The sequence below is a fragment of the Saccoglossus kowalevskii genome, chromosome 6 (genome assembly GCF_978046115.1).
Source record: "Saccoglossus kowalevskii chromosome 6, keSacKowa6.1, whole genome shotgun sequence".
In the NCBI taxonomy this organism is placed as follows: Eukaryota; Metazoa; Hemichordata; class Enteropneusta; family Harrimaniidae; genus Saccoglossus; species Saccoglossus kowalevskii.
This window is the reverse complement of record NC_140646.1, coordinates 13304546-13317181: the sequence shown is the minus strand read 5'-3', so window position 1 is coordinate 13317181 and position 12636 is coordinate 13304546. Positions and strand designations below refer to the sequence as shown.

General features: G+C 36.2%; 1 protein-coding gene across 2 annotated transcripts; it reads left to right on the top strand.

The window, feature by feature from the left end:
* The first annotated feature begins 1186 nt into the window (after positions 1–1186).
* On the top strand, positions 1187–12237 carry LOC100373796 (glutathione S-transferase Mu 4-like). Of its 2 annotated transcripts, none has more exons than XM_085500741.1 (9): positions 1187–1300; positions 2994–3069; positions 3608–3666; positions 5571–5652; positions 5792–5892; positions 6713–6808; positions 9859–9948; positions 10047–10067; positions 12107–12237. In XM_085500741.1, the coding sequence occupies exons 1-9, from the start codon at positions 1265–1267 to the stop codon at positions 12194–12196; spliced, it is 651 nt and encodes a 216-aa protein (XP_085356867.1). In that variant the 5' UTR covers positions 1187–1264; the 3' UTR covers positions 12197–12237. The 2 variants fall into 2 exon arrangements, with proteins under 2 accessions (XP_085356867.1, XP_085356866.1); XM_085500740.1 differs by having other exon boundaries at positions 1224–1387.
* The last annotated feature ends 399 nt before the right edge of the window (positions 12238–12636 follow it).

Below are 12636 nucleotides of genomic sequence, written 5' to 3'. Positions count from 1 at the left end.
TTTATTCAAAGACCTGTACATGTGTTTCGCCAGAAAGCGTGGTTTGCTGATCCTGGTCCTTTCTCCGAGTCTGCACGGACGGTATGGAAGTCGCGTAACATTACCGTCAGTTTCGTGTAGTTTTACAATTCTTGAGACCTCGTAGTTTGGAGCTGTAGAACTGATATCGTCGCCGACGTTGCTGTAAATAACTGTACTATCGCTGAAACTACGCAGTACAAGTTCTGCACCTAGGTAGGGTAGGCAATTTCGAGCTGGGCTATTATCATTATTGTTATTATTATTGTGAGGTATATTGCTGACCGGTTTGTAATTTATATTATCCCTGTTAATGATTTAGATTGTAGGTGTAAAAAATACCTAATAATTTGACAAAAATCAATTATTAGCAAAATCCATGCTTAGAGGTGAACTCGTAGGAACTTGGGGGGGGGGGCGAAGGCAAAAAGCAAAATATTGTTTTTCATTTTTCAGGATTTACAAAGTTAGGATTTGAGTTATGTGTGATGGGTCCTAAGGAAGTCTTAGTCCCATCTAATCCCCATCAAATGCAAGAGATACAGAATGGGGCATTTTAATCATGAATCTCATTCTGGTTAAAAAAAAGGTGAAAGGTGAAGGGTGAGGTTGAAGCAATGGTGCGATGGAAGAATCTAAAAAAATGCACAGGGAAAAAATCTTGCAGAGATCAACCAAAAGTTTCTGCATGCCTATTTCTTAGAGAAAAATATTACAGAGGAAGGAGAGAAAAAAAACGGCGCAAAAAGGAGAAAAAATAATTTTGCCTTTGCCCCAGAGTTCCTAATGGTTCACCCCTAAACAGGGATTGTTCCAAATTATTGGGTATTTATATAATCACAATTTTTACAGGACTGACATATCGATTGGTATAAACAGAAATGTTTACCATTACTACGATTTGAAAGCATTTTTTTATACCTACGGAGATCATTTTGGAAGACCGATCAACACGGCGTTGGGCTAAACAAAACACACCCCAGTTGACCGCCCCTCGTCCAGCACATGCTCTATGCATCTGATACATAGAATCTCGTCAAGTGATTTAATGTTATGCCAGTCATATTTAAAGGATAACTGTATTTATTTATTTGCGAAATTGGTCGAACCACCCGAGAATCCACCATCGGTAAAAAAATAATCACCAAGCTAGGGAGTCAGTTTGTATCGAGTTTTTTCATTCTGCCTCATTCGTTGACCCGGAAGTACACTCAGAAATCTCGTATTCGTTTTTCTCATCTTTATAATGCCGGTAGTGCTAGCTTATTGGGCCATCAGAGGCGTGAGTATTACTGATATATCTCCAACTGTGTGAATCGCTGTAATGATTGGAAAAAATTGTTTCTTCCCGCCAGTTATTATACAACCAGTATGTTATTTTTGATTTCACACTCCACTCTTCTAAATAGTTTACCTTCGAGATATTTTTTCAAGGAATACAATGCTCTGATATCACAATAGTTAGCCTTATATATTTATGAATCTTATTTTGATAAAAGCCGAATGAATGCTTTCGAAATGGCGAACTAAAACACCTGAGAGGGCGTGACACATTTTCCAATGTTATTTGTTCTAATGCCACGTGGTTGATTAAGGTTCTTTTTATAGATACGTTTGATAAACTACATGGCATTTACAACTAGCCTGTTTGACCTATCAGCTAAACTAGTTGCCTGTTTAATTCGTGCTGATTAATGATCTATTGTGGCATGCCCTATATATCATATTACATACTTATATAGAGCTGTCGATCCTTTGCAAACACGTTGTGTATTGGAGTTCGGTAGGCCATGAACGCACAACAAGAAAGTAGCAAATGTTTTTTGTATGTTATTTAGTAATAAATAAAAATGGACTATTTATTGCAACGGTTTCGGAGTTCGGTTCGATGGCCAGGATGTTCCTATGATCGTCATTGCGTGGACAATATGATAATTTAATTAAATGGCGGTGGTTGGCGTGAAGCACGCGGTAGAATTTTGTGTGAACAAAAAATATATATATATTTACACTCCATATCGAACGCGACGCGGCACGATCAAGTGCGATGATCATTGCATGTCTTTACGCATGGAGCCGAGAATAGCCACTGGTGGCACTGTATACAATCGAGACCTTTTTCGGCTAGCCGTAGCTCATTTAGTCTTCAAATAACTACAATAGACAGAGTGGAGGTCAAGACCGAATATACGTGATTCTGGCGTTTCATACTAAATGCTTTCTGAAGCCCACGCACAAGCGACCCTACTAGAAATATACATCAGGTAACTGCTGCGACTGCTGAGGATATGTTCACACTCCCACCATGACATACGCTGTAATATGCAATGACAATCCTGGTTTAAACATAACTCTGGGTCGTTCGTGTTTCGGACCGCCAATCATTAAAAAGTACGCGTTCGATAAATGAGGAGAGGCTTGCAAGACGTTGTTAGATGTTATGATGAAAAAGAAATGTCAAAGTGTCAACAAACATGTTTATGGCCATAAAAACTCAATTATAATGCTGGAGCCGCGACTCTTAGTGATATAAATATTGACGTAATATAATCTAGCACGATTTGCTGTGTACAAATAAAAGATAATACAAAATCAGTGCAATTAGTTTTTTTAATAAAAGCATAATTTATTGATGATAATTCTGACTTTTTTAATATGTACATTTTTAATGTGAATACATATGCTTTTGCAGTTATTGGAAACAATCGCCTTTCATACAGATGATTGAAAAGAAATACTTAGTAGTACAGAGCTGTATTTCCTGTTTTCAAAATGAAATGCATAACCTAGTTATATGTGTTAGTATAAGGAGCACGAGTGACGTGCGGAATAAACGATAATATCCGTGTTTTCTTGTAACGGTCGGTGATTTGCAAGACAGGCGTTACGAAATTAATATATTATGGAAGTCAATGAATATGAGACAGTAGTCACATTTGTTCCCATTAGCGTAATTATCTGCATTTTCATTTCAGCTTGCCCAGCCTATCCGCCTTCTCTTGGAATATTCTGGAATTGATTATGAAGACAAGAAATATGTAGTTGGTCCAGGTGAGTACCAACCTTCTTATTTCCTAGTTTTTAATAGGTTCAATCAGCCGTTAAAGGCACGTGATTCTCAAAAACGAAACCGCAACTTTGAATTTGGTCGAGAATCGACGTGAGGTCAACTCGACGTCAAATAATGTTTTATGTACTAACGCAAAGACCCAAATACGAGTCGAAATTGTGACAATGGTAACACACGTGTCATGGTGTAGTTTGCATACATATATTTCGTAAAATCAACACATAATAAATGCACATATACTTATATTCAAAAGTGCATTAGTAATGTTTTTTTCAGAGCAAATTTGAAAGCTTTATTGCATAATTACGCATGCATACAAAATAAGTTTTGCATTTGCAGACGCAAATTAAACGCGACGATAATGGTCGGTCTTCAATTCGACTATTTATTACTTATTTTAATATTGACACTTCATTTCTGATGAATGCAAGTTCCATCAACAGTCTTCGACAATCTGTCAAGTTTTGTTTGTTTACGTCAAGATGCCGAAATTTCCAATTTATTTATTTATAATTTCAGGAAACAATCGTGAAGTCTGGACAAGTGTAAAGCATACTTTGGGACTCGATTTCCCTAACGTAAGTAACACAGAATTGTACATATGTCTCCATGGTTTAATGTGAAATATGTTAAAGCTGTATTCATAACATCATAAATTATGTGAGCGATCCAAATCTTTATAAATAACTTTTACACTACACACACTATTGTTAAATATTTAATACATCGTGTGTTTAAATTTGTAGTGAGATTAAAAGTTACTTGAGATCACGTTAATTTAGTAAACACTGGTTGATTTATGGAATTGTCACGTTTATACACAAGTGCGCTAGTCCAGATTCATTTATTTTCACGTGATCAAAATGTCAAATGCCGTAGTAGTGGGCAGCTCTACCTGATGTAAAATAGGGTTGTTAGGTTTCGCAGAAACTACTTTTGTGTAAGTTGGTCGTTTTCTTCCAGCTGTACATGTGCTACTGTGCATCGGTCTCGAGCAAGCCTTGTGTATAATACCATTGAACATTGTATAGCGAACAGGAATGACTATACTCGCAAGAAACTTGACACTTAGATGCCATGATTAGGTTAAAATATGTGTATATTAATTACCTAATTAGCATAATATTCAGTTTTCAGCCTATCCATCGATATCTCAAGTACTATTCGTCGCATTTCAATGAATCTTAGTAAATAAATAAATTGTACGAACAAACAGATAAATATTACAACCTGTCAGAAGTCAAACTCACGACCACGACTGTCTCGACACTGCAGGTAGACCCGCTGCCTTCTACACCAAGACAATGCTAGTCTAAGTAAAAATATGTGCATAATAATAATCTAATTTTGCAAAATAATTTAATTTAATGTTCAAATCCATGCATGTTTCCTACATAATTTATAATAGGGCATTTCTGATATCTCAACAAATCTGATTTAAATTAAACTTGTGGTAAAGGTGCTCTGAAATATATATGCAAAACCACACATGTACAACCGAATTTATTTCATGTGAATATTATATATCTGAAATAGCAGACCTATATTAGTCACCAAGCTTCTAGAATTTTTAATTAATTTTAAATACTTCCAATACTTTCTGCACAATGCTGAGTTTTCTTTATTACCCGTTTTGCCCATATCTCTTATTGAAGTCAGTATTTCCCCCAAACTCCGAACAGTTCGACACGCGTTACTTATCGTCACTGCACAGCTTTGCATTTGCATATTCGAATATGTTAGAACTCCTGTCGAATTAACAAATTTATGTTCAAGTCACCTGGTTACGTTAATCAGATTAATAAAACGTTTTACACCCTAATCTGAACCATTCGGTTAATTAAATTAAAACATGCAAGATTCACGCCAGGAAACTGTAATCCTTTCAAAGCTATCAAAACATTAGATTGTACAATAAATGACTAACTTTATAAACTCACTAAAACCTTTCTGTTCTATAGCTGTTAGACGCGGAAAATCTAACCCGATCAAGCCAGAAATAGTATTGAAATACTCATCAGAATACAGGATGAACAGAAATGTTAGGAAACTCCTTTCAGAGAAAATAGTGTTTAATGTTTCTTTTCCAACAATATACGTTAACAAAACGTTTTTTTTTTGTTTTTTTTAAAATCCCAGTTGTAGTATATCACGTGCGCCAGTTCACTACAATAACATTACCTTGCAAAACATAGTCCGCCATAAAATGGTTCGTCTTTTTATTGAAGTCTGACATCACATGCATTTTTTCCATTTTTTGTAGTACGTTTTCAGATGTAACAACTACAGAAAAATGACCTTGCATAGTGGGGTGATTGATCACAAAATTGAAGGCTGCCTGTGCAGAGGTACTATTGCGTAAAGCGCAAAGACCTATGGGAAGGAGATTGTATCTCCCCCAGACTGTGTTTATCATGTTTTACGTGATCGCAGATGTGTACGTTAATTTGTAAAAGAATTATATCGTATATTACGTCTGTAGTTGCCGTATTTGGTTGATGGAGACATTAAAATAACACAGAGCAATGCTGTGCTGAGATATCTTGCAAGAAAAGCCAATCTGTGTGAGTATATTCTAAAACACTTAGTAGCTCTCGAATTATTTGAAATGTTCATTGTGTAACATGTTTATTGTCACGGACTGTGATTGATAAACTTGAATCCCTCTTGAATTCTTCATCAATAACTACACATTTATTGTAGCGGGAAGTTCTGAAAAGGAAATTGTGAAAGTTGACATTATGGCTGAACAGTCGATGGATCTGCGTAACTATATGGTTCGTCATTTCTACAATCCTAAATGGGTAAGAGTAAAAACTTAGTGTTCGAATTTGATTTTGTCGCATTGTAATCACTGGGGAGTGCGTGGTAATTATGTTCTGATAATATACATGTGAATGTAAGAAAAAAGACAAGTTCAATGTCGAGTCCGATGTCCATTGACACTTATTTTCAAACCTTTCATTCCCATGTATTGCATAAACTTGAGTTGATTTAGTAAAAAAACATGTCTTATAATATTCTTTGTCTTCGTTTTTCAGTAGTAATCATTGGAAGTATCAATTTCGATTTTTGATTAAAGGACTGATTTTTTTTTCGAATGCTTAATTTCTTTATTATGGAAAAGTATTATTAAAAAGTCGATTAAAGGGTTAGGGCCGACTTATGGTATTTTGAATTACTTAATTATTGAAATGAAATAGAAAATGCTAATTTTATTACACAACTAGCTGTGGCATTGGCAATGTGAAACATGAGAATTAGTGGAAAAACATTTCTGTTAAATAGTACATGTACATACTGATGAGGTTGATTCCACAAAGTAGTATACATTTTTTTTAAATGAGCTCATTAATTATGCAAATTGTATGTGTAGGTCATTATTTTTTTTCCATTTGACAACTTTTTGTTAATCATTTCTTTTTAATTATTCAATGTGAGATAATATATCAAAATATTTATTCAATACATCGGACTGTATGTAGTACTAGTAAAATCGATTCACACAAGATATAGAGCCATACATGAGCGTATAAGTTTATTATAAGTAAAATATGTGTATGTAATTGCGTTACTTTTTGTAACCTCTATGTTAAATTTGTGTATTTGTATATATTTGAATAGGAAGAGATGAAATACAATTTTTTGAAGACCATAGATGAGATGCTTGCAGCTTTTTCTAAATTTCTTGGTGATAACGATTGGTATGCAGGAAAAAATGTAGGTTTTAAATTCCCGTTGTGTTAGATACTCGCTATTTGAGACAGCGTTGAACATCACAAAGAAATAAACATTTATATTTAGTTTTTAATGGTCTACTGTTAGTTATTTACTTTCCATCATACTGCATATTACATATCATGTGCGTCATGACGTGTATTTTTAAACTCCGTTCCTTTGATTATTCTGTGTATAATTAAAACATTATAATAAGAAGAAACACGTAGCAATGTAGATATGTCAAAATGTTGGTCGTTTAATTTGAATGTAATAGTATTATGCGCCATTAAATAATAAGGCAAAATCATTATGAACGTCTTTGGATTGGGGTTGTAGTTGGGATTTAGATTGGGGTTGTGATTGGGATAAAGTTTGGGCTTGTAGTTGGAGTTAGGGTTGTAGTTGGAATTTGGTTGTAGTTGAGATTTGGTTGGGTTTGTAGCCGGGATTGGGGTTGTAGTCGGGATTGGGGTTAAGATGGTAGTTGGGAATGGACCTTGGCGTTGTAATTGGGATTGGGGATGTGGTTGTAGTTGTAGTTGGGGTAGGGGTTGTAGTTGGAAATAGTGTTGTGGTTAATGTTGTAGTTGGAATTGGGGTTGTATTTGGGAATGTAGTATTGTAGTTGATGTTGTTGTTGTTGGAATTAGGGTTGTAGTTGGGGGTTATCATTATGAACGTCTTTGGATTGGGGTTGTAGTTGGGATTTAGATTGGGGTTGTGATTGGGATAAAGTTTGGGGTTGTAGTTGGAGTTAGGGTTGTAGTTGGAATTTGGTTGGGGTTGTAGTTGATATTTGGTTGGGTTTGTGGCCGGGATTGGGGTTAGAATGGTAGTTGGGAATGGGGCTTGGGGTTGTAATTGGGATTAGGGATGTGGTTGTAGTTGTAGTTGGGGTAGGGGTTGTAGTTGGAAATAGTGTTGTGGTTAATGTTGTAGTTGGATTTGGGGTTGTAGTTGGGGATGTAGTGTTGTAGTTGATGTTGTAGTTGGAATTAGGGTTGTAGTTGGGGTTGTAGTCGGGGTTGTAGTTTGGGTTAGGGTTGGGGTTGTGATTAAGGGTTGTAATTGAGTTTGGGGTTGTAGTTGTGATTGGGTTTGTAGTTGTGATTAGGTTTGTAGTTGGGATTAGATTTGTAGTTGAGATTGGGTTGCGTTTGTAGTTAGGATTTGGGCTATGGTTGTAGTTGGGGTTTGGGTTGTAGTTGGAACTGTGTTGGGCTTGATGTTGGGATTGAAGCTGGGGTTGTAGTTGGAATCGAAGTTGTAGTTGGGATTGAGTTGAGGTTGTAGTTGGGATGGGGTTTAGGTTGTAGCTGGGATTAGGTTTGTGGTATGGGTTTGAGTTGTAGTTGGGATTTGGTTGGGGTTATAGTTTGGATTGGGATTAGCATGGTAGTTGGGAATGGGGCTTGGGGTTGTTGTTGGGATTGGGGATGTGGTTGTAGTTAGGATTGGGGCTGGGATTGTAGTTAGGGATTGTACTTGGGGTTGAGGATGTAGTTGGGGATGTAATGTTGTAGTTGATGTTGTAGTTGAAATCGGTGTTGTAGCTCAGTTGGGGTTGGAATTTAGGGTTGTATTTGGGTTTGGGGTTGTAGTAGGGATTGGGTTTGTAGTTGAGATTGGGTTGGGTTTGTAGTTGGGAATGGGGTTGTAGTTGGGATTCGTGTTATGATTGTAATTGGGATTTGGGTTGTAGTTGGCATTGGGACGGGGTTGTTGTTGGAATTGTGTTGGGGTTGATGTTGGAATTGTGGATGGGGTTGTAGTTGGAATTGGGATTAGGGATGTGGTTGTAGTTGTAGTTGGGGTAGGGGTTGTAGTTGGAAATGGTGCTGTGGTTAATGTTGTAGTTGGATTTGGGGTTGTAGTTGGGGATGTAGTGTTGTAGTTGATGTTGTAGTTGGAATTAGGGTTGTAGTTGGGGTTGTAGTTTGGGTTAGGGTTGGGGTTGTGATTAAGGGTTGTAATTGGGTTTGGGGTTGTAGTTGTGATTGGGTTTGTAGTTATGATTAGGTTTGTAGTTGGGATTAGATTTGTAGTTGAGATTGGGTTGCGTTTGTAGTTAGGATTTGGGCTATGGTTGTAGTTGGGGTTTGGGTTGTAGTTGGAACTGTGTCGGGCTTGATGTTGGGATTGAAGCTGGGGTTGTAGTTGGAATCGAAGTTGTAGTTGGGATTGAGTTGAGGTTGTAGTTGGGATGGGGTTTAGATTGTAGCTGGGATTAGGTTTGTGGTATGGGTTTGAGTTGTAGTTGGGATTTGGTTGGGGTTATAGTTTGGATTGGGATTAGCATGATAGTTGGGAATGGGGCTTGGGGTTGTTGTTGGGATTGGGGATGTGGTTGTAGTTAGGATTGGGGCTGGGATTGTAGTTAGGGATTGTACTTGGGGTTGAGGATGTAGTTGGGGATGTAATGTTGTAGTTGATGTTGTAGTTGAAATCGGGGTTGTAGCTCAGTTGGGGTTGGAATTTAGGGTTGTATTTGGGTTTGGGGTTGTAGTAGGGATTGGGTTTGTAGTTGAGATTGGATTGGGTTTGTAGTTGGGAATGGGGTTGTAGTTGGGATTCGTGTTATGATTGTAATTGGGATTTGGGATTTGGGTTGTAGTTGGCATTGGGACGGGGTTGTTGTTGGAATTGTGTTGGGGTTGATGTTGGAATTGTGGATGGGGTTGTAGTTGGAATTGGGATTATAGCTAGGATTGGGTTGAGGTTGTAGTTGGGATTGGGGTTGAGGTAGCTTGGATTGGGGTTGTAGTTGTTATTAGGTTTGTTATTAGGATTTGGGTCGTAGTTGGGATTGGGGCTGGGTCTTCGTTTGAATTAGGGTTGGGGTTGTATTTGGGGTTGGCATTAGGGTTGTTGTTGGGGTTGTTTGGTTTAGATCGGATTTGTCTAGATTAGGGTTGTTAGGGTTGGGTTTGTGGATGTTATGGGATATGTGATGTTGTTGTTCGAATGTTAACATGTTCAGCAAATATTAGACCTTTGTAGGCAGTTTGAATACGGAATCAATGAGTTTCTTTATCGTGTTTTCCTTACAGATCACATTCGTTGACTTCGTAATGTACGAATTAGTTGATCAACTTCTTTACGTTGATCCCAAAGTTTTGGATAAGTACAACAACTTGAAGGTATTAAGTTCGTTACATAATATTATAGTTTGGTGTTATATGGCAGATTAGTGGTAATTGTTAATGTACATACCTAACTCTATGTATTTTGTTTACAGGCATTCCAGAGCCGTTTTGAGGTGAGTACACTGTGTCAATAAAATAAAATAAACAATGTGATTGTTGAAAATGAAAAAAAGTAATCATTTGAAATGAACAGTGTGATCATTTGAGACGACTAATGTGATCATTTGAAATGTACAATGTGATCATTTGAAATGCGTAATGTAATCATTTGAAATGTACAATGTGATCATTTGAGGAGACTAATGTGATCATTTGAAATGAACAACGTGATCATTTGAAATTTACAGTGATCATTTGAAATGAACAATGTGATCATTTGAAATGTACAATGTGCTCATTTGAAATGAGTAATGTAATCATTTGAAATGAACAATGTGGTCAATTGAGACGACCAATGTGATCATTTGAAATGAACAATGTGATCATTTGAAATGAGTAATGTAATCATTCGAAATGAATAATGTAATCATTTGAAATGAACAGTGTGATCATTTGAAATGAATTTTGTAATCATTTGAAATAAATTATGCAATCATTTGAAATGAATAATGTAATCATTTGAAATAAACAATGTGATTATTTGAAATGAATTTTGTAATCATTTAAAATAAATTATGCAATCATTTAAAATGAATAATGTGATCATTTGAAATTTACAGTGATCATTTGAAATGAACAATGTGATCATTTGAAATGTACAATGTGCTCATTTGAAATGAGTAATGTAATCATTTGAAATGAACAATGTGATCAATTGAGACGACCAATGTGATCATTTGAAATGAACAATGTGATCATTTGAAATGAGTAATGTAATCATTCGAAATGAATAATGTAATCATTTGAAATGAACAGTGTGATCATTTGAAATGAATTTTGTAATCATTTGAAATAAATTATGCAATCATTTGAAATGAATAATGTAATCATTTGAAATAAACAATGTGATTATTTGAAATGAATTTTGTAATCATTTAAAATAAATTATGCAATCATTTAAAATGAATAATGTGATCATTTGAAATGAACACCTGCCGTCAGAAGTGGACATTTTGCAGTTATACTATTTCCCTTAAAGTAATAAACTTAATAATCTTACACTGTATCTTCACACAACACATCTTCGCTAGCCAAAGTTCAATCATTCGGCCATTACCTCACCACTACTCTTTGGCAGATGGTATATAACCAACCCGTATTTAGGTGCGCGCTCTCTGGCAATACTTAAGATTTTTTCTTCAATTCTTTGTCCAGTCAAATTTCCTGGTATAGCTGCATAACGGGCAAAATTACAGTAGAAGTTTTCTTCCTAGCTAGAGATTGAGCTGACACTTTACAATATGAGGGCTAAAAATCCAATTATTTTTATGAGCTTGTTTCCCCCATTTTCACTATATTATACAAGAAACACAGACATGACATAAAGCCATCTGAAATGCACAGTAATATTCGTGTGCATGGTGCAAGCTATATGCTCTCAGTATAATGTGGGCATACATTTTCAACCGTTTATTTGAAAACATGGCATATATATGTCTCGGAGGCATTAACTGTGAACTGATAATTTGAACATGATTTCAATATTTTTGCACAGACTCACCCATGCCTGGAGCGGAGGCTCGATGCTGACCTCTTGTGTCCGACTTTGCGTTCATGCAGGTTTCCTTATCAAGTTTGTGTTATCGCTAAATCCCAAGATGTTTCTGACTGAATCGCCGGAGGCAGTGGTCAAAGTAATTGCAGTCAGAAACATCAAGGGGAATTAGTTACCATGACCACATTCACGGGCAGAAAAATTGGCTACTTTGACATGAAGCTCATTTTGTTCCAAATAGCCTTAATTACGAAGTACACGTTACCAGTATGTTCTGTCAGAACATCTGCTCCTTGTTCCTTTTGATTGAAATACGTAGTTTCAGAGAGCGCTGCGTGTTATGCAGAGCGGAGGGGGGGGGGAGTTAGGAGGTGTTGTTTTCATCATGGGTGAATAACCACATGTTCAGTTTTAGTTTTATGATCATCTTTATTTAAAAACAATTATCTATGATATCGACAGTGAAAACACTGACTACGATTTGTGATTTGTTTTCAGACATTACCAAAGATTGATGCTTACATGAAGTCTGACCGTTTTATGAAGAACCCTTTAAATAACCCAACAGCTTTTTTCGGGATGAATTGACAAGTGTAGAAAAATGTATTTCAATAAATGTTTAAATCGTGTGTCTATGTGTTTAGTATCGATTTCAATTGAGAGATGGCACAGCTAAGTTACATGTTTAAGTTTATTAGTTCGCTACAACAACACAGTGTTCTGAATGAAAGCATATTGGGAAGAAATTGAGCTGACATTTACTATCTGTTAGTAAATTGCTAAAAATCCAACTGATTAGATAAATTAATTTTATATATGAAATACGGGCACCTTGAAATGAACGGTAATATTCGTGTGCTTGATGCAAACTATATGCTCTCAAAATAATGTAAACACAGATTGTCAGCCGTCACACTTTTGAAAACATAGCAACTAATTATGTCTCTGAGGGAAAAACTGTGAACTAATAATTTGGGAATGATTTCAATATTTTGCACAGACCGACCCTTGCTCGGGGAGGAGGCTCC

Excerpts from the sequence above, each read along its gene's own strand:
- LOC100373796 (XM_085500740.1), top strand. The coding sequence starts at position 1,343 with ATGATTGGAAAAAATTGTTTCTTCCCGCCAGTTATTATACAACCA. Across the intron at positions 3,070-3,607 it reads GAAATATGTAGTTGGTCCAG|GAAACAATCGTGAAGTCTGG; the intron begins GTGAGTACCAAC and ends TTATAATTTCAG. Across the intron at positions 3,667-5,570 it reads TGGGACTCGATTTCCCTAAC|TTGCCGTATTTGGTTGATGG; the intron begins GTAAGTAACACA and ends TTACGTCTGTAG.